The sequence below is a fragment of the Vipera berus genome (assembly GCF_964194415.1).
Source record: "Vipera berus genome assembly, chromosome: 9".
Classification (NCBI taxonomy): Eukaryota; Metazoa; Chordata; class Lepidosauria; order Squamata; family Viperidae; genus Vipera; species Vipera berus.
The window spans coordinates 3,576,460-3,598,507 of NC_138212.1; the positions used below are offsets into that span (position 1 = coordinate 3,576,460).

At 46.0% G+C, this 22,048-nt stretch overlaps 1 protein-coding gene across 1 annotated transcript; it reads right to left on the minus strand.

The window, feature by feature from the left end:
- Positions 1–7,291: 7,291 nt before the first annotated feature.
- Positions 7,292–13,131, minus strand: APOE (apolipoprotein E). Its single transcript, XM_081334433.1, has 4 exons — positions 13,061–13,131; positions 12,162–12,219; positions 9,071–9,221; positions 7,292–8,430 (listed from the first exon to the last, which is right to left on the minus strand). Exons 2-4 carry the CDS (start codon positions 12,202–12,204, stop codon positions 7,797–7,799), a joined length of 828 nt encoding a protein of 275 aa, XP_081190559.1. The 5' UTR covers positions 12,205–12,219; positions 13,061–13,131; the 3' UTR covers positions 7,292–7,796.
- Positions 13,132–22,048: the final 8,917 nt, after the last annotated feature.

Consider the following 22,048-nt stretch of genomic DNA (forward strand, 5'->3'; position numbering starts at 1 on the left):
GGGAGAAAAGAGAAAAGGAAGGAAGAAGGGAGAAAAGAGAGAAAGAAGGAAGGGAGAAAAGAGAAAAGGAATGAAGGAGAGGGAAGGGGAAGGGAGAAGGGGGAAAGGGGGGAAGGGAGAAGGTGAAGGAGCAGAAGGAGAAAGAGAAGGAGAAAAGAAAAGGGAAAAGAGAGACGGAGGAAGAACAGGATCTCACCACCTACATGATTTCCCGAGGAAGGAAAACCTGGTTACAGAAAGTAAGAACTCTGCTTAATGAGGAGAAACTGCACAGTTAAATATGCTGAAGCATCCCAACAGGTTTGATGAGTGTTGCCAAAGACGGATGGAACACCTCTTCCAGGGTTTCCACACTTGTACCGACCTGTTTCGGTGCCTGGTGTTATGAGAACTCAGCATCTTTGGAAAGTCTGCAGCGTAAGATGAATTCCTGCTCCTCTTTCAGCTTCTCACTTTCCTCCTGCGGCCCTTGTTTTGGGTAGTATAATAAGCACGATCCATGGGACTCTGCTAACTCACAAGAGTAATAATAATGACTTGTTACAGGGGTCTCCAACCTTGGCAACTTTACGACTTGTGGACTTCAGCTCCCAGAATTCCTCAGCCAGCCATGCTGGCTGAGGAATTCTGGGAGCTGAAGTCCACAAGTCATAGCTGGCGTGGCTGGCTGAGGAATTCTGGGAGCTGAAGTCCACAAGTCATGGCTGGCGTGGCTGGCTGAGGAATTCTGGGAGCTGAAGTCCACAAGTCATGGCTGGCGTGGCTGGCTGAGGAATTCTGGGAGTTGAAGTCCATAAGTTGTAAAGTTGCCAAGGTTGGAGACCCCTCACCTATTAGGGTTTAGGCAGCCTGCAGAGGGATCCAAAAAGTCAAGAAGCCATAGAAAAAGAGCCGGACTCTTATTCCAAGGCCATTGGAGTATTCTGGAGTGAGTGATAGGTGCTGTAGTTCGAGCAGACTTAGAGCTCCACCCAAGAAATTCGTAGCACCCTAAAATGTGAGCATTGGCTACAAGCCTAGCTCTTGAAGAGAGCTCTTCAGCCCCACCGTTAAGCAGGGGGAGCCCCATTTTACAACCTTCCTTGCCCGCGGTTCTTAAGTGAATCCCTGCACTTGTTAAGTCAGTCACACGGGTGTTCAGTGAATCTGGCTTTCCCCGCTGACGCCAAGTTGCTGCAACTGTCACAAATACAAAGCGGTGGCCAAGCCTTTGAATTTTGATCACGCATCCCTGGGGATGTTGCAACGGTGGTCAAGTGTGAAAAATGGACATCAATCCCTTTTTTCAGCACCGTTGTAACTTTGAAACGGTCGGTAAACGAATTGTAAGTCGAGACTACCTGTGCTTGCTTGGAGCGAAGGACCTCGTAGTGTCGGTTCCAGGGTGCAGAATTAGAATCGGGAGCTTCCTCCGATTTGTTGCAGACGAGGAAAGGAGTTGGCCGTTCCTGGGAAACTCTGAATGTTGGCCATGCATGGGGATTCGCTGGTGCCCCCATTTTTTTCACGGGCGTTGCACAAGTCCTGCAAACTGAAGGGCAGGCCTTGAGTTCCCTGTGCATGAAACTCCACGGGAACAAACTGTCCGATCCCACAATGCGCCTTTTCTCCTCGGACACACACACACACACACACACACACACACGTTGGGAAGGGAGGTGTTCCAGGGAGTTTATTTGTCGAGATCTCGGCCTCCTTTACTTCTCCTTTCCACTTGCCGAGGTTGAACGCTGGTAACCTCATGCCTGGAGGGATCATGCAGTATTTTTTTTTTTATCTCAAGGGCTGCCAGATAAACAGGCTGGGTTAAGAAATCCTTTGTTCTCCCTGAGAAATTCTGCTTTTCTCTTCCACAACTCTTTGCCTTGTGGATATTTTTCTTTCTTTGCATTGTGGATCTTTTCTTTCTTTCTTTCTTTCTTTCTTTCTTTCTTTCTTTCTTTCTTTCTTTCTTTCTTTCTTTCTTTCTTTCTTTCTTTCTTTCTTTCCTTTCTCTTTCTTTCTTTCCTTCCTTCCTTCCTTCCTTCCTTTCTCTCTCCCTCCCTCCCTCCCTCGCTCCCTCCATCTGTGGAAACTTACTTTCTTTCTCTTCTTGAAAGAAAACAAAGACAGAAATTTTCCACAGTAAAAGGAATGCGGGAGAAAATGGGTTTAAGATTTTAGGCTTAAGCACAAGTTATAAAGCACTAAAAGTCTTTGCTAACCCAAACTGCATTCCAATTTAGGGTGGGTTTCATGCTTCATGCCCTTCCGCTAGAAACCTATAATGCACTGCCTCCATCCTGCAGTCTCCTCCATCTGATTTATTTGGGTTCTCCCTTCACCTCTCGGGAAGTCCGTGAATGGGAAAGATTTGCATTAACTGATGACAATCTCTGCTCACAGTCACCTCCCGTCTTGACTGTTGCAATGGGGCTGCCCTTGAAAAATATCTAGAGACTTCAGTTGGTGCAGAATGCGATGGACCATCTGCTTTGGTGCAAGCCTAGATTTGCATAACGGTCACCTCTCTTGAGGGAGCTGCATTGGCTCCCCGAATTGCTCCTGGCTCCAATTCAAGGTCCTGGTTGTCACTTGCAAAGCCCTACCTGACCTGGACCAGGTTGTTGGAAGGACCATCTTCACCGCCCAGTCATATCTTACCTGACCCTCCAGAGTGGGGAGGCAGGGGGTGTTATGAGCCCCTTCCCCTAAGGAGCCCCTTCTAGTGGGACCTAGAAAAAGGGCCTTTTCCCTGGTGGCTCCCTCCTTGTGGAACGTCATCCCTGCAGAAATAAGATTGGCCCCCACTTGGCCCTTTCAAGAGGCCCTGAAGAGGTGGTTCTGCCAACGGGCTGGGGGCACCCCAGATTGGGATGGAGCCCATCCAATGGGTCATTTAATGGTTGCCACCAGGAAGTAGAGTTTTATTAGTTTCTCTATTGGGTTTTTCTTTTCAAAAGCTGCCTGTGAGTGAGTTGAGGAGACATATAAATTTTCTTAATAGATGGATCAGGGGTCTCCAGACTTGGTAACTTTAAGACTTGTGGACTTCAGCTCCCAGAATTCCTCAGAATTGTGGGTGTTGAAGTCTAGAGGTTGCCAAGTTTGGAGACTCCTGAGATAGATAGATAGATAGATAGATAGATAGATAGATAGATAGATAGATAGATAGATAGATAGATAGATAGATAGATAGATAGACAGACAGACAGACAGACAGACAGACAGACAGACAGACAGACAGACAGACAGACAGACAGACAGACAGACAGACAGACAGACATAGGTAATAGAAAGATATAGAGATAAAAACAGGGATAGATATAGAGATAGATAGATAGATAGATAGATAGATAGATAGATAGATAGATAGATAGATAGATAGATAGATAGATAGATAGATAGATAGATAGATAGATAGAGAAAAAAAGGAAGGAAGGAAGGAAGGAAGGAAGGAAGGAAGGAAGGAAGGAAGGAAGGAAGGAAGACCAACAACACGTAGGTAAATCAGATGAGTAAACTACATATCATTAAACAGATTATCAGATTTCTTTCTAGTTGTCTCCAAATATTTTTTTCTCTCTGCCTACACCATCCATCCACCTCACCCAGCCCAGTCTGGCTCCACAGCTGTCTGTTTCTGTTGCGAAACATTTTGTCCCAATCCTCCCAGCCCCGCTCACCCTGCAGTACAAGCTGAATCACCCATCATCAAAGAAAAAGAAAAATCTAGCAAAACAAAACTCCTCAGCAAAGGCCGTATCAGTCACTTTCCCGCAACGAACCTGCAGCTAAGCTGGCACAGCAAAAGCTCAGTCCATCTCTGAGGGATCCCTTTGCGCTGAGAACAAAATCCCAACTAAAGAGCCAACAACACAGGAGCGTTGTTTTGGCCAGTGATAATTCTCACACTTTCGTAGGACTCTGCACTCAGTTCCACCAGAGCCTTGCTCCTTGGCTTAGAGAACGAGAGTGTCCAACTTTGGCCACTTTAAGACTTGTGGACTTCAACTCCCAGAATTCCCCAACAGTTGTTAAGTGAATCACTGCAGTTCTTAAGTTAGTAACACGGCTGTTAAATGAATCTGGCTTCTCTGTCAAATTTGCTTGTCAAAAGGTCCTAAAAGGAGATCTCATGAGCCCAGGACACGGCAAACGTCACAACTATGAGACAATTAGCAAGCGTCCAAATTTTGATCACATGATGATGGAGACACTGCAACGGTTGTGTGAAAAACAGTCATAAGTTATTTTTCCCCCCAACTTCGAATGGTTACTAAACGAACAGTTGTAAATACAGGACTGTCTGCACAATGGATTTCCGGCATTATTTTGTTCAAGATATGCCTTTTGATCTTCTCCCCAGTTTTTAAATGGCAAAGTGCACCGCAAAAATTCAGGGTCAGTTTTGAAGGCTACTAAGGTTTGGGTTTATGTAGGAGTTACAAAGCAACGTTGGCTAAATTAGCATTTGAAATGTGGTTCTCTTCCTTTCGCAAAATTGTATATGACATTCATTCACCCGGTGTGTGTGAACTGTTTATTCTGCTTCTTGTTTGATCTTGTTTCCATCCTGTGGGCCAACTCCCCAAAGGGTTTCCAGCCCCCTCCACAACTGGAGTCAAATCCAAAACAAAGATACGAGCTGTTTTGCAAATAGAGTAGGTGTTGTCTCAGCTGTTTCTGAAGTGGGTTTTGGGGTTTTTTTTAAATAATTTTTGCTTTTGTGGGATTGGGTCCTGCATTCCTTCCAGATCTATTCCAGTACAGTTGGCTGAACCACTGTTCACCAGATAAACCATGATTAGAGTCACTGAACATGCTAAGGCACAAACCATAAAACTTTTGGAGCAAGTCTGTCTGACAGGCTAAGCCAAAGTTAGAATCGCTTTTTCAGTCGCGAACTCAGCCCTCGATCTGGTTCAGGAGACACGCTAAGCCAGGGGTAGGCCACCTTGGCTCTTTTATGACTCATGGACTTCAACTCCCAGAATTCCTGAGCCAGCCACGCTGAGGGGAAAGGGAGAGGTTTCCAAGCTGAGCCAGGCTGGCTCAGGAATTCTGGGAGTTGAAGTCCACAAGTCATGAAAGGGCCATGGTTCCCCCATGTTGGCTGAGGAATTCTGGGAGTTGAAGTCTACAAGTCATAAAAGAGCCAAGGTTCCCTACCCCTGCGCTAAGCCATCATGTCCATTAGTTTGTTTGTTTTTGTTATTGGGAATTGTAGTCCAATAAGCACCGAAAGCTACAAAATGGGGGCTGCTCTTTTGAGGCTGCATCCTGGCTCAGTGTTTGGATTAAACACTTTGAGGCGTCCTCTGGGTGTGGAGAACGTTTCAAGGCTGCTCAACGTTGTGGTTGCTGAAAGTGAGAAGACAGTTGTGGCCAGCTAGGCATCTTGTGGGAAAAGAGAGGAAGAGTAGAAGAAAGGTTTTGCCTGGACTTGAACAAGGATCCACACAACCTTGGCTCATCCATGGAATAAGATGGAAAAATACACCAATTTGAACTAGCAGGCAGGATGCTGAAGATTTCATTCCCCCCCCCTCTCTTTCCTCCCTTCTGTTTAGAGTGGTATTTCTTAACCTCGGCAACTTTAAAATGTGTGAACTTCAACTCCCAGAATTCTCTAGCCGGCATCTCTGGTCTTCAGCTCTCGGCATTCCACAACCAGAATCTGTGGACTTCAACTCCCAGAATTCCTTAGCTCTCATCTGTGGACTTCAACTCCCAGAAGTCCCTAGCTAGCATCTGTGGATTTCAACTGGCTGAGAAATTCCTAGTATTGAAGTCCATACATCTGAAAAACTCTGGAAGGAGATTTTTTTTTTAATCTCTTTGCCATCACGGCCTCTCTTTGCAAGAAAGGCCTTCTCTTCCTGTTCAGTTGGATGCACACCTAGCATGAAGCCAGGGCCAGTTGAAGCAGCCATAATGGGCTGGCTTAATTGATGACTTTTTAAGTCATAAACCATGATTTTCAAGTCACAGAGGCTGGGTTTTGATGACATTCTGAGGCCAAAGCAAGTAGACTGCCACAGGGCTTAGCCCAGTCCCTTCTTTGCAACTTTGGACTCATTAGACTTTGCACCTATTTGATTATTCAAGAGACATTAATTAAAGTGATAATGAAGCATACCAGATGCTGCTACTCTACTCACCCAGGCAGGGTTGAACAAATCGAGATGAAGCCACACCTGCCCAATCAAAGCCCTGTTCCTTTTTTTAGGTGTGTCATGTGTGCAAGGCTGCTAAACAGAAACAGGTCTTCCATTACACAACTGCAACTATCATGTGCAGTTTGTTTTGATACACCGGTTCCCCAATGGATTGCTTTTTCTCTAGTCAAATATGTAAATTAAAACAGCAAAAAAAATCTAAATGAAATTTTTTCCCCCTCACCGACTTATTTTTTAACAATCTGACTTGCCTGTTCCTCCCTTAAAGCACACCTATTTTGCAATTTTACATCAGTTTAAAACAGGTTCCATGTCCCGTTCTCTAGCAATGTTGAGAAATTTGTCTGAAAAGTGAAATCTCCTTGGGAAATTGGCGCTGAGCTCTTGAAAGGCTGGTTTCGCCAAACACACTAAAGCAGAAGATAAAATAAAAACCACATTTTGGATGGCTAAAGACATGCTTGGCGTGTAGCCCATATTTTATTATCTGGGGCTCATCATTCGGAACCAAATCAAAAAGAGGTAGCCAGCTCAAAGAAATCAGGTGTAGGTGTTTTTTTTTTAAAAAAACACTCTGTTCCCGATGTGTGTGATATACACAAATGTGGCTCAGAACATATTGGTAGCTTCTCTCTTTTTTAAACGAAGGTCAAACTTTTAAAAAAGTAAGATCAATGTAACTGGACTAGCATCATCCTTCAATAAGGCAATATAGATAAAAGCTTTGTTGTTTTACCTCCAAAAATTTTTTTTGCCTATAAAATACTTCTTCTGGGTTGTCGGTTAGCAGGGTAAAACATTACAATAACAGGTTATTTTGATCTGGTAATTTATGGAGTTGCTGATCAAAAAGGGTTGAATAGGGGAAGAAAGGAAAGATATTTTAAAATTTTAAAGAGGGATGGGTGAGCATGTGCTTGCTTGCAACTGCTGTAAATATCAGAAGTCGTTTCTTTATATGCCCTTTTTTATTTCTTTCAAACTTTTTCTCTCAGACTTTTCTTTTTCTATCTCTCTTCACTTTTTTCTTTCCTTCCCCCCCCCTCCTTTCTTTAAATTTCACTTTGTGTGTCCCTCGTTTGATGTCTATACCATCCCAGGCAGAAAGAACGGCCTTTGACCAGGAGAAATTCATATCCAAAGTACATTTTATTGTTACAGATCAAAATACCAGTAAAGCTGAGGAATGGTGGTGAAACATCTGGAATGCGGGATTTTACAATGGGAATGGGAATGGGGAAAATCAGGAATCATTCCAGGATCTTTCTAGGAAGAATTCACAAGTGCAACACAGGACTTGGGTTAATAATCCAAGACTGGAAAGGGGAGGGAAGGTTAAGAGGGCTGAATGGCAGACTCGTTCACGGGACGATGGGCCTTGTGCAAAGCAGCATGAGGTTAGTGCAGTCTTCCCCCACCTGACACTCTTCAGATGTGTCGGCTTGCAAGCCCAATTCTGGATGGCCTCATGTCACACATCTGGAGAGCTCTCAGCCAGTTGGGAAGGTTAGGTTAATGCATGGCTGGGCCTGTCGGGATGCATCTCAACCAGGAGACCTCAAAAGCTTTGAGGTTCCCCTTGGTTTCCAAGGAGACGAAGCAGGAGTTTTGCTGATGGTGCAGGACAAGTGTGTCTCACGGCTCCTGGTTGACCTCCTCCATCTCGGCCTTGGTCTCGGCCTGGATGCTCATGTCCTCCAAAATGGGGTTGACCAGCTGGCGGAGTTTCTCAACGGCCTGGTTAAAGCTGCTTTTCACCTCCTCCAGTTTCTCCTGCAGCTGATTCTGGAGCTCCTGAACACGGCTGCTGAGCTGCTGGTGGACCATTTGGCCTTGCTCGCCGATGGCTTGTTTCAGGGCTTGGATCCTCTGCTGCCCCTTTTCATTGATGCTGGACAGGTAGGGCTGCAGGTTTTGACGGATGGAGCTGACTTTCTCGCCGGTATTGGTGTGCAGCTCTTGGGCGTAGGTGGCCAGCTTCTGGCGCAGCTCCTCGGCGTCCTTGGTAAGGCGTTTCTTGAGCTTGCGCATCAACAGGTTGAACTGGGACTTCACGTTGTCCACGTTGTGGTCAATCATCAAGCGGGTATCTCGGCAATATTGTATCAGCTTGGCCTTGGTCTCCTCCATGTCGTTTCTCAACTTCCCGGTGAGGGTGGACACTTCGGTCTTCAGGCGCTCCTGAAGTTCTCGAGTATAGGGGCCAAACTTGGCACGCACATCATCCGTGTAAAGATCCACCTCAGCGATGGTGTCGGTGATAAGGCCACTAAGGAGACAGAGACGCCAGTGGTCAATTTCTCAGGGGCATCATATTCATAGAACCATCCATGTTTGGTCTAGGTCTAGGAGATCGAGTTTGGCCTAACAGTGAAGGACCAGGCTAGAAACTAGGAGACAAGGAATTCTAGATCTGCCTTAAGCATGAAAGTTGGCTGGATGACTTTGGGCCAATCACTAGGAGACAATGAGTTCTAGTGCCACCCTAGGCGTGGAAGCTGGCTGGATGACTTTGGGCCAATCACCAGGAGTTGGCGAGTTCTAGTCTCTCTTTAGCCATGAAAATCAGCTGGGTGACTTTGTTCTAGTCCAGGGGTAGGCAATCTTGGCTCTTTTATGACTTGTGGACTTCAACTCCCAGAATTCCTGAGCCAGCCTGGCTCAGCATGGAAACCTTTCCCTTTCCCCTCAGCGTGACTGGCTCAGGAATTCTGGGAGTTGAAGTCCACGAGTCATAAAAGAGCCAAGGTTGCCTACCCCTGGTCTAGTCCTTCCCTCTCAGCCCAACCCACCTCCCAGGGTTATTGTGGGGAAAATGAGGCAGAGGAAGGATTATTAATTTTGTTTGCCTTGAGTCATTTATAAAAAAATAAGAAAGGCGGGATTAAAAAATAAGAAGAAACACTCACTCCAGTTCCTTGCTGAGCTGCGAGCTTCTGATCTGGGCAGTGACGTCATCGGCCATGTTCCCAGCCTTGGTGACGTAATCCCAAAAGACGTCCATCGTTTCCTCCCATTTGGACTTTGGCTCCTCTTGAAAGAAGGGATTGGCCCAGGAGGCTGCATGCAGATGAGAAAGGGAAAGGATGTCTCGAGGGGGGGAACCTTTCGAACTCAGGACCCACCAGTCAGAAAGCACCCTTGGTCATCTGTCCCTTCAAAGGAGTTTCTTGAGTAGGTGTTGTCCGGCTACGGTTGTCAACTTTGCAACAAATGCCACCATCTTCCCTGAACTGGTGCCCTGTAGAATGCGCTGGACCAGGTCCCATAATCCCATCATGGCCACATTAGCTGGGCATTATGGGGACCTGAACTCTAGCACATCTGAAAGGAATCAGCTCAGGGAAGGAAGACCCACATTAATCATTGCATCTATAGCAACTGATAAGCTGAGGGGTCCTTGATGCTCTCTGAGCTGGGTTGTTTTCTTGCAGACGTTTCATGACCCAACTAGGGAACAATATCAGTGCTAGAAGGGAGGGGGGTTTGAGGAGAGGAGGAGGAGGAGGAGGAGGAGGAGGAGGAGGAGGACAAAGGGACTGAGGGTCCTTGGTGCTCTCTAAGCTTGGCTGTTTTCTTGCAGTTGTTTCATGACCCCAACTTGGGAACATCATGAGGGCTAGTCCTAGCATTGATGATGTTACCTAGTTGGGTAATGAAACATCTGCAATAAAACCTCCAAGCTCAGAGCGCAGCAAAGACCCCACAGTCCTCCTCCCCCTCCCCCTCCTACACCTCGTTCTCTTTCAGCATTGATGATGTTACCTAGTTGGGCAATGAAACGTTTGCAAGAAAAGGAGCAAGGACCACTCAGATGATCAGTTGCTATAGAGACATTGATCCTTCCCTGAGCTGATTCCTTCCAGGTATGCTGGACTTCAGGTCCCATAATGCCCAGCTAGTCCTAGCACTGATGATGTTACCTAGTTGGGTAAAGAAACATCTGCATGAAAACAACCAAGGAGGCCTCATTTCAACCCTGAGCTACAAATATTCTCATTTATTGGAACTGATAATCGCTTTGGCTGAAATTCTTCCTTCTCTTCCTCCTAAATCAATGCCGCAGCCCCCCCCCCTCGCAAGCATGTTGGCCTTTTCAAACCTTTTCTTACTTTTTTATCCCCCCTGCCCCCTGCCCCTTTATCTGCAAGGTAGGATAAAAGTCAAAATATACTGAGCAGTCAAGGTTGCACTACATCAGCAGGCAAGCCGCAAAAAAACACACACACTTCCTTCTTTTTCCCCCCTGTGGTTAATTGCAGTGGCCTCCTGTCCTTATGCAGAGTGCCCTCACCTCTTGGAGAGCTCTGTTGTGGCAGGGAGTCCCAGAGGCTAGACGGGAAACAGGAAACAGACTGGAATGGGGACTAATTCAGTTCTGCGTCATTTACTCGGCTTTGATGAAATAGTTCTTAGCCACGTTTAGGCACGGCTGGGCTCAAGCATGACTCAAATCCTGCATTCCCCACCCCCATTAACTTGGCTTGTCCGAAGCCAGCTGGGAAGGTCACAAGCGGTGACCACATGAGCCTGGGATGCTGCAACTGTCATAAGTACACGCCAGTTGCCAAGTGTTCGAATTTTGATCACGTGACTGCTGCTATAGTCTAAGTACGAGGACTCTTGTGAGTCTTTTTTTTTTTTTGCAGCGATGTAACTTGAATGGATGGCCGTTAAGGGCTACCTAAACGCCAGCTTTAATTAAAAAGGATGGCCTGCTATATGCAATTCACTCATTCATTGCCTTCCCACAATCTACTCAGCCCCATTAAAGGAAAATATTTGTGGCTCTAGGTTGAAAAGAAGGCTCCTTGATGCTCTCTGAGCTTGGTTGTTTTCTTGCAGACGTTTCATGACCCAACTTGGTAACATCATCAGTGCAAGAAAGGAGTGGGGCTTGTGGCATGGAGGAGGAGGAGGAGGAGGAGGAGGAGGAGGAGGAGGAGGAGGAGGACTATGGGGTCCTTGATGTTCTCTGAGCTTGGTTGTTTTCTTGCAGACGTTTCATGTCCCAACTTGGGAACATCATCAGTGCAAGAAAGGAGTGGGGCTTGTGGCATGGAGGAGGAGGAGGAGGAGGAGGAGGAGGACGACTATGACGACGACTATGGGGTCCTTGATGCTCTCTGAGCTTGGTTGTTTTCTTGCAGACGTTTCATGTCCCAACTTGGGAACATCATCAGTGCAAGAAAGGAGTGGGGCTTGTGGCATGGAGGAGGAGGAGGAGGAGGAGGAGGAGGAGGAGGAGGAGGAGGAGGAGGAGGAGGAGGACGACGACGACTATGACGACGACTATGGGGTCCTTGATGCTCTCTGAGCTTGGTTGTTTTCTTGCAGACGTTTCATGTCCCAACTTGGGAACATCATCAGTGCAAGAAAGGAGTGGGGCTTGTGGCATGGAGGAGGAGGAGGAGGAGGAGGAGGAGGAGGAGGAGGACGACGACTATGGGGTCCTTGATGTCCTCTGAGCTTGGTTGTTTTCTTGCAGACGTTTCATGACCCAACTAGGGAACATCATCAGTGCTAGTCTAACGTATTATGGAAACCCTAGTCTCTATGGATCAAACCGAGAGTTCAGCCAGTCCATCTTTCTGGCGTCCCAGTTTGCCCAGAGACCCTAGGTTTTATTCCTTTCTTACCACTGGCTACAATGTCGCCTCCCTCCCAGCAGAGAATTCAGAGGTACATTGCCACTGTACATGGAAGCTCCACCTCCGCGAAGGAGAGGCATCGTCTACATGCCAGCGATATACAAGAGGATCAAAACAGGGTTGATAAGCAGACTGCTTACCGATTTTTCTATCTCCCCACCACCACCGCCACCACACATTTGGTTTTCCCTGTTTCGTAGAACTGCAAGTCCCAGTTTGGTTACTTACTTTTTTTCAAATTTTATTTTATTCAAATACAAATAATACAAACATAACACATATAAATCTAAATAAAAAAAGAATATTAAAAAATACAAATACTACAATCTAGTTCAGTTTGGTTACTTACCACTCAACAGCCCCACGGCGAAAAGTAGAGCAAAGAGCTTCATGGTGATCGGTTGATCCTTTGGGGGGGGGAAAGAGAGAGAGGCACATCGGGTTAGGAGGTGAATTTAAGGGAAATGACAGGGGGAGGAGATTGCTTTTTCACACACCCACAAGGACCCTAAGACCCCCAGACCCAGGATCAGTCACAGCTCGGCAGTATTCCCTTTATTCTATTATTCTCTTTTATTCTATTATAACCCAGAAAGGAAATTACTGCACTGTTAAATTCCCGTTGCCAGTTCAACATCCAAGCAACACCTTGAAATCCCAAACTCTGTTGGCCTCCTCCAAGTTTTTGGCATTGCTATCGCCAACGGACCCACCATCCTCCTGATCTTCCCTGTTTCTAACCCACTTTACAACCGGCCACCGTCGCAAAACAAAAATGTCGCAAAGATCCAAAACAAGTTGTTGCATCTACCTGTAGATTTTAAACCCGAACTTTTCTTATTAGGTATATAATACCAGGAAAAATTTGACAAGCGAAGTGTACATTTAACATTGCCTATACTAACAGCAGCGAGGATTGTATTTGCTCAGCACTGGAAGACTGGAGAAAAACCACTGGATGAGCAGATGATCAAGAAGATGTTGGGCTGCGCTGAAATGGACAGACTTAACATTGAGGATCGAAGAGAAAGAAGATACAGAATATTTTCAAACATGACATTTATTTTATCTACGGTTGGGGGGAAAAAAGGGGGTCTTAGAGACTAAGGATGTCCCTTGTGTTATTAATCAAACAAATTAACCCAGACCACCCAATGTTCATTAAGCACTAATCAAATGTAATAATAGAAAATCAAGGAAACTTTTTGAAAAGAGAAAGAAAAAAAAAGATCCCAAATAAGAACCAACCAAGTCACTGGTGAGTTTTCCTGGTCTTTCAACACCCTTTTTGCGGACGCCGACTCTGGGAAGTTTCTCCTTTCAGCCCTTCTCCTCAGCAGACTTTTAAATACCCAGCTCAGCCTGGGGGGGTGGGAGGGGTGGGGGTGGAGAAAAGGGGTGGCCCTGGCAGAGTCAGCAGCTGGAAGAGCAAAAAAAAAAAAAAGGTTTGCCATGGTGGCACTGGGGACAAAGTTTAATCTCCATCACCACTTGAACACGCAGGCTTAACCCCGACGTCTCCAGAACATAACAACAGGGAGAGAAATAACAGCTCTTGGCACAGCTGGAAAAAAGAGGCAGTTTCTTTGCGCACAAAGCTCTTGGCACAGCTGGGAAAAAGAGGCAGTTTCTTTGCGCACAAAGCTCTTGGCACAGCTGGGAAAAAGAGGCAGTTTCTGAGATGTCAGGAGACAGACATACCTGGGCATACCTTTTGTTCTTCTCCTACCTGTGATGCTGGGTGTGCTGGATTGTTATTTTGTTTACCTGTATTTATTTATTATACGTAGTTGTTCAACTGGTACGCTGCCCCACGCCTGGCTAAAAACAAACCAACAAAATTGAGAGTCAGCCTGGTCTGGTGGTTGAAAGCGCCAGGCTAGAAACTGGGAGACGGTGAGTTGTAGTCCCACCTTAGCTGTGAAATCCAGCTGGGTGACTTGGGGCCAACCACCAGGAGACAGGGAGTTCTGGTCCCACCTTAGGCATGAAAGCCAGTCACCAGGAGACAGTGAGTTGTAGTCCCACCTAATGAACAAAAGAAGGTTGGGTGATTTAGGGCCAATCACCAGGAGACTGTGAGTTCTAGTACCCCCTTAGACATGAAAGCCAGCTGGGTGACTTTGGGCCAATCACCAGGAGCTTGTGAGTTCTAGTACTCGCAGCATTCCCCAGCCAGCATGCTTTCAGATGTCTGGATTTCAACTCCCAGAATTCCCCAGCCGGCAAGTCCACACATCTGAAAGCATGCTGGCTAGGGAATTCTGGGAGTTGAAGTCCACACAGCTCAAAGTTTGGAAAACCCTCGTATAGAACACCAATGTGATTGTGTACGTGTGTGTTTTTAAGTTTAAATCTGAAAAAGAAAGAGAGGAAGGTGGTGGTGGGGCGGGGGACATGATTCTATCTGGCCAAATTGCCCGAGAAGACAGATTAGACTTTTAGTTGGCCAAATGTTACTGTTGAACTGGTGTGTGGGTGTGTGTGTGTGTGTGTCAACCAAAGCAGAAACTCGGTTTTAGGCTGCTGAGTTTGTGACTCTGACTCACTGCCCATAGCAGGGACTTTCTAAGCTCCCTTCAGGCAGGCTGTCATGTTAACACACTACTTGGTTAGGGTTGGGGTTTTAATATGTTTTAATACTGTTTTAAACTGGGCTAAATATTTAATCGTTTTTTTAACTTTTGTATTCCGCTTTTTTATATTTATTGCCCTGTACACCGCCTTGAGTCCTTCGGGAGAAGGGCGGTATAAAAATATAATAAATAAATAAAATACTTTGGTTTGCATAAACCAACACAATTAGCACATACTTTCCCCAAGGCATCTGATGTGCTCCTTCCACCGAAGCTGCAAAAAAATAATAATTGCTAACTGGGTTGATCATGTAAGAGAGGGAGGGGGCAGTGATTTAGCTGAGGCAGCTGTTGATTTACATCCAGCTCTGCTTGACTGTTGCACGCACACACACACACACACATGGACTCATACGGACACACAAACACAACCTTTATTCCACATGAGGTAACAAGCTCAGCACTTCATCTAATTGTAGGGTCCGCACGGAGATCTTCCTGGATATGCAGGAATTTTAAAATTCTGCCTGGTGTATCACCTGACCATTGGAGGCTGCGACCGTCGTCGTAAATACATCCTGCTTGCTAAATGCCTGAATTCCGAATGTGTAAGCCTGGGGATGCTGTGATGGTTGTAAGTGTGAGGACTGGTCATAGGTTATAACTTTTAATGGTCACTAAATATGAACTGCTGCACACTGAGGACTACCTGTAACATAGATTAGCTCCCTCATTGGAGGCTGTCAGCTGATCACAAAACAGCCTCATTTGCTCTTGTGCAAATTTGCACAAACGGGGATATTTTATTTATTTATTTATTTATTTAGTTGCATTTGTATACCGCCCTTTCCCTGAGGACTCAGGGCGGTTTACAGGGAATTAAAAATCAAAACATACAAAAGTTAAAACCAGTTAAAAAGCATTAAATTCACCCTGTACACTAAAAACCCCAGTTAAAATTTTCTCCTCAGCCTGGGCCCGAGAGCTCAAAGAGCCAGGTCTTCAGGCCCCGGCGGAATGATCGGAGGTCGGGAGCAGTCCTCAGCTCCACCGGCAGCTGGTTCCAGAGGGCAGGCGCCCCCACTGAGAAGGCCCTATCCCTGGGTGTCACCCGCCGGCAATCTCTCACCGGCGGAACCCTGAGCAGACCCTCCCTGTGGGAGCGCACTGGGCGAAGGGCGTTTGATGCCGGCAGCAGGTGTTCCCTCAAATAACCATAGGGTGGAGGTAAACGTCTGGTGCCCATCAAGTGGCTTCAGGTAGTCCTCAATTTACGATGGTTCATTTAGTGACCACTCAAAGTTGCAACAGCACTGAAAAAAAAGTGACTTATGACCCTTTTTCACACTTACGGCTGTTGCAGCGTCCCCAGGGTCACGTGATTAAAATTCAGACGCTTGGCAACTGACTCGTATTTATGACGGTTGCTGCATCCCCGGGGTCACGTGATCCCCTTTTGCGACCTTCTGACAAGCGAATTCAATGGGGAAGCCAGATTCAATTAACAATGGAGTTTCTAACTTAACAGCTGCAGTGATTCACTTAAGTTATGGCAAGAAAGGTCGTGAAATGGGCCAAACTCACTTAACAACTGTCTCGCTTAGCAATGGAAATTTTTGTGCTCAATTACAGTTGTAAGTCGAGTACCATTTGATGAAACCAGGACTATAGCAACTGCCTACAAATTTTGGTAACTTTTATTTTTTATTTTTTTATTTTAATTCCATTTATATCCCGCCCTTCTCTGAAGACTCAGGGCGGCTTACAAGCTTAGCAGTAACTGGTTACTGTTTACCAACTTTCTTTTTTTCCTCTCCAGCCCTCATTTGCCTGAGTGTCCAAGACTGCCAAATATAATAATATGACATTTTCTTTAGGCCATTAAAAAAAAGTTACGGGGGATTGTGTATAAGTGAGCAAGAACGAAAAGAGCTGCCCAGAATTCTGTTTTTAAATGAGAGGCCACACAAAGCTTTTCAATAAAAAATAAAAAATAAACAAATCGAAGATTTAAAGGCAAAGGTTCACAGCTGACTTTCAAAAGCTGGCCGAGCCAAGGCTGTCCAGCTCATTAAAATAAGTTTCATTCATCCATTGGTGGCAATTAATTCAGCATTACAGGAAGGCGGTTTAGGAATGTTCTCCCTAAGGACAGGATTGTAGTCCAGCCTCTTGATTTTTCCGAAAACACTTTGCTTCTCCTTTCAAACTTTGCCCTAAAGTAACCTGGCTTAACACTGCGACCAAAGTTCAGGATGATCTAATCAGAGGTTGACGGTGACATCTGGGAAGAAAATAGCTGGGAGGTTTATTATTCGGGGGAAGATAAGCAAACCGGCCGGCTTTTGGCCATCTCTGGCTGAGAATTGCCTCTAGCTACAAAGTTAGTTCTTTCTTAGGACAGAAGCTTCCCATGTCTTGCATTTAATAATTGCTTTGTAGTGTGGGATATAGGGACGCAGTGGCTCAGTGGGTTAGGACACTGAGCTTGTCGATCAGAAGGTCGGCAGTCTGGCGGGTCGAATCCCGAGTGTCGCGTAGCAGAGTGAGCGCCTGTTACTCGTCCCAGCTTCTGCCAACCTAGCAGTTTGAAAGCACGTAAAAATGCAAGTAGAAAAATAGGGACCACTACGGTGGGAAGGTAACAGCGTTCCATGCGCCTTTGGCGTCTAGTCATGCCGGCCACATGACCACGGAGATGTCCTCGGACAAGCGCTAGCTCTTCGGCTTTGAAACGGAGATGAGCACCGGCCCCTAGAGTCGGAAACGACTAGCACGCATGTGCGGGGGAACCTTTATCTTTACCTTTACTTGTAGTGTGGGAAGTCAGCTTCCCAGAGAAGGAAATATTAAAAGATATCCTAAAAGATATTGAAGAACCAGGAAAGCATGCCCAGATTTCTTAATAGTTTCTTTCCCCAAGCAGAAAAACCAGTTCTATAGCAGAGCACACTGAGCTAGCTGCTGCCTCCATCCATTTGAGCCATGCAATTGAGTTTTGAATCCAGCCATCCATGAAAAGCCACCATGCAACCTGAGGAGTTCCAAGTCTTACCAGTCCCCCAGAGGCCTGTGAAAAGCTGAAGGACTCCTGGAGACATGGGCCCTCACGTGAAGCCTTAGGAGAAAATGAAGACTATTGGGGGAGGGTGGAAACTCGTTGTAAAGTTTTCTTTCTTGCTCCATTTGTATTGTAATAAGCCAGTTGAATGTATTTATGGAGTGATGGCATTTGAGAGGAGTTGGTACAGCAAGTACTGAACATCTTGGACTTCTGTCTGGTGGGAGGGAAAATTTATCCAGAATGTTTGTATTGCCCGTTTGTATTAGTAGCTACACACACACACACACACACACACCATTCAGAATCACATTGAGTCTATCTCTTTCACATACCTTCAACAAAGCTCCAGCCTAATTCTTGCCTTGGGCCTAGCTCTTAGTGCAGTGCATCCAGGTTTGTAATATCCAATTGAGGTTAGTCAACATGCAAGCCAGGCTATTTTGTTGTTGTTGTAGTAGTTGTTGTTAGCTGCGAAGTCGTGTCCGACCCATCGCGACCCCATGGACAACGTTCCTCCAGGCCTTCCTGTCCTCTACCATCTTCTGGAGTCCATTTAAGCTCACGTCTACTGCTTCAGTGACTCCATCCAGCCACCTCCTTCTCTGTCGTCCCCTTCTTCTCTTGCCCTCAATGTTTCCCAGCATTCGGCTCTACTCCAGTGAGTCTTTCCTTCTCATTAGGTGGCCAAAGTATTTGAGTTTTAGCTTCAGGATCTGGCCTTCTAAAGAGCAGTCAGGGTTGATCTCCTCTAGGACTGACCGGTTTGATCGCCTTGCAGTCCAAGGGACTCGCAGGAGTCTTCTCCAGCACCATAGTTCAAAGGCCTCCATTCTTTGGAGCTCAGGCTATTTAATTTTCTTAAATTGCACAGTGAGCCCTAGGGCTCCCAATCTGAGTCCACCAGTGCAAGATATTCAGGGCTTAGGTTTGGAGATCTGTTTCTTGCTACTTCGGCAGTCAGGGCATAGGAATTGCAAATCACCTGAGGGGGGCTGGTTCCCTCCCCCTTGGAATTTGCAAGAAGTTGCTCCTACAAAGTTTTAATGATACAGGTCAAGAATTAGGCTGGAGCTTTGTTGAAGGTAAGTGAAAGAGATAGACTCATTGTGATTCTGAATGGTGTGTGTGTGTGTGTGTGTGTGTAGCTACTAATACAAACAGGCAATACAAACATTCTGGATAAATTTTCCCTCCCACCAGACAGAAATCCAAGATGTTCAGTACTTGCTGTGCCAACTATTCCTAAAATGCCATCACTCCATAAGTACATTCAGCTGGCTTATGACAATACAAATGGAGCAGGAAAGAAAATAGTCCATTATTGGATGAACCATAATTGAAGACTTTTCTTCCAACAGTAGGTTGATGTTTTACAAACTTCAGCACAAACCTGGGTCATTAAACTTTCTCCTTCCAGGCTGAGTTGAAAAAAAAAATTACAAATATTTTGGAAAGGAGAAACCAAGCAAATAATCTTTCTTCTTTCCCCTCCGAGCACAATGATAACATATCTGCCTTTAAAAAAATGTTACGCAATTGTACCCTTTAGGTACAATTCTTATCTGGTCTCCAACCCCCTAGAATTCCCAGGCAGCATGGGAAGTGTAGTTCCAAGACACTGGAAAGGCACCCAGAACGGCTGCAAAGGATTACATGTAGTCCTCGACTTACGAGCACAACTGAGTCCAATTTTCCAATCTTGCAAAGCAGGACAGTTGTTAAGCGGCTTTTGCCCCATTTCACGACCTTTCTTGACACAGTTGTTAAGCGAATCACTGCCAAACTTACAACAACACTGGAAAAAGTGACTTAGCCACCATTTTTCAAACTTAGGACCACTGCAGCATCCCCATGGTCATGTGATTAAAACTCAGAGGCTTGGCAACTGACTCGTATTTATGACGGTTGCACTGTCCCTGGGGTCACGTGATCCCCCTTTTGCGATCTTCTGACAAGCTGGGGAAGCCAGATCCACTTAACAACCGTGTGACCAGCTTAACAAGTGCAGTGATTCACATAACAACGGTGGCAAGAAAGGTTGTAAAATGGGGCGAGCCCCACTGGACAGCTATCTCACTTAGCAACAGAAATTTTGGGGTCAACTGTGGTCGTAGGTTGAAGACAACCTGAACAGCAAATGTGAAACATTTACTTCTGAGTAATCCCTGATTTCTTCCTTGGAGGAATGGCTGCGTTGGTTAAGACATTCAGAACTGCAGAGAATTCTCCACGTCTTAGAAAGCTAATGTTTTTTGACCTGGACTAAGATAAATCAAATCAAATCAAAACAAACCCATCTTTATTATGAGCTAAGATCTGGGGCCGTTCTGGCTGAAGATAGGATCAAATGCAGGTTTATTGATGCATTATTTTTCTTTATCAGTTGCATTGATATAGACGTTTCTGCTTTGGGATTTTCCCTGGTTTTCAAGAAATTTGGCTGAGAATAGAAAACTGCAGCTAAGAGCTGCTTTCAAGGCAGGGATGCCAAGGCATCATAAACCATTATCAACCGCCCGGCTCTAACGTGGCACTTTCTTGCTATCTCGGAAAAAGGCTGCAGAGTCCACAAATTTCAGTGGTTCCAACTGGAAAATGCCATGCTAAGGAAATCCAGAGAGGGCAGCTACCTCGCCAATTTCAATTCTCATTCAGCAATTTTCAAGTCCGGGGTTCAACGTATGTGGCCCAAGAAGATGAGCGTGTATGCGTGAAGGAGTTGTTGCCTCTTCAAAAGTCATTGTAGTAGCAGCTTGAGCCCTATAGAGAAGGACAGGGTTGTTATTAAAGATGTGGGGTGATAGGGAAGGGGTTGGAGCAACCCTGGGGAGACCCGGGTTCGAATTTGCAATCGGTCACATAAGCCAGGTAACGCATAGGGTGGTTGATGGATTTGTACTGGGTAGATCCTCAGGTCGAAATTGATCTTGTCCAGAAGTGTGTGTGTGTGTGTGTGTGTGTGTGTGTATGTGTTGTGTGTGTTGTGTGTGTATACGACCATGCAATCAGAGCTGCACCCCTGACAAGTATGACTGTGCAGGACTTCGCATTCAGCCCTCCCGAGAAACTATGGATTGTCCAGAAGCCCCAATTCAGCCTCTTTGTCTGACTCATTAAAGTAGCTGCATCCTTTCCCAGGACTGTGCTTGAAAGATAAACCAGCATGATTTAAAATGGGTGGACTTCAACTCCCAGAGTTCCCCTTCCCAGCCTGCTTGCTTGAGCCAAGCTTGGCAATGGGGCTGTGATAATATCTGTGAAGTTGCCGGCTACAGCCGGTGACCCTGGAGCTTTGCAAATTGCTTTGGATCCTGTTCAGCGAGAACTTGGCTGATGGTGAGGAAGGGAGGGTCGGAACAGGATCCTCAGTGAACCGCTGGCACGGTGTTCCTTGTTCAGAAGAGAGCTGGAAGGGACCTTGGAGGTCATCTAGTCCAACCCCCTGCTCAGGCAGGAAACCTAAACAAAGGATCGCCCAATCTCCTTAAAAGCCTCCCTTGTTGGAGCACCCAGTCCTGGCAAGTTTAAAGGTGTGGATTTCAACTCCCAGAATTCCCCATTTCTTTGCCAAGATTACCTCTGCCTTCCTCTACAGCAGTGTTTCTCAACCTCGGCCCCTTTAAAGTGTGTGCATTTGAACTCCCAGAATTCCCCAGCCAGCATGCTTTGAGATGGCTGGCTAAGGAATTCTGGGAGTTGAAGTCCACATATCTTAAAGTGGCCGAGCTCGACAAAAACTGCCCTAAACCCTAATTAGCAAGGGTTGAGAGCTGCCATTTCATGGACCCTATGATGCGTAAAGGGACACAGTGGCTTGGTGGGTTAGGACGCTGAGCTTGTCGATCAGAAGGTCGGCAGTTTGGCGGGTCGAATCCCAAGTGCCGCGTAACAGAGTGAGCACCTGTCACTTGTCCAAGCTTCTGCCAACCTAGCAGTTCGAAAGCATGTAAAAATGCAAGTAGAAAAATAGGGACCACTACGGTGGGAAAGTAACAGCGTTCCGTGTGCCTTTGGCGTCTAGTCATGCCGGCCACATGACCACGGAGACGTCCTCGGACAAGCGCTGGCTCTTCGGCTTTGAAACAGAGATGAGCACCGGCCCCTAGAGTCGGAAATGACTAGCACGCATGTGCGGGGGGAAACTTTACCTTTACCTTTTATGATGCGTAAATGCAGACCTGAGATCTCTCTTCTCTTCCTAACTCATTCTTCTTCCGTCCATTTCTTCCAGAATTGCTCTTCGCTCCTCAAAGGATGAGAAATTGCTCCCCACTTTCAGGCAAGCCTTGGTCCTGCCTGCGTCTCACATCTATAATCCCTTCTGACTCCAAAAATATTCCCCCTAAAAAAGGAATTGTGTTTGTCCTGTTCCTTTTCCCAAAGCACAACTGATTTGCCAATACTGCTGGAAAGCCAGTCAAAGAAGTCAAAAAGTAATCAGAGATGAAAAAAGGAAGAAGGAAAAAAAATTCCTTTTTTCCTGCTGAACAGAAAGGACTTTGGACCTGGGGGAGGGGGTCGGAAAACTCCCAGATGGGGGGAGAGTTACTGGAAGGAGAACAAGGCAAGATTATCTTAGGCTTTTCGTTTATAGGA

What these genes read in the sequence shown, in the direction of transcription:
- APOE (XM_081334433.1), bottom strand. Translation starts at nt 12,204, where the DNA reads ATGAAGCTCTTTGCTCTACTTTTCGCCGTGGGGCTGTTGAGTG. An exon ending in CGCCGTGGGGCTGTTGAGTG is followed by an intron (nt 9,222 to 12,161) that starts GTAAGTAACCAA and finishes ATCTGCATGCAG; the next exon opens with CCTCCTGGGCCAATCCCTTC. An exon ending in CAGCTCAGCAAGGAACTGGA is followed by an intron (nt 8,431 to 9,070) that starts GTGAGTGTTTCT and finishes CTGTCTCCTTAG; the next exon opens with TGGCCTTATCACCGACACCA.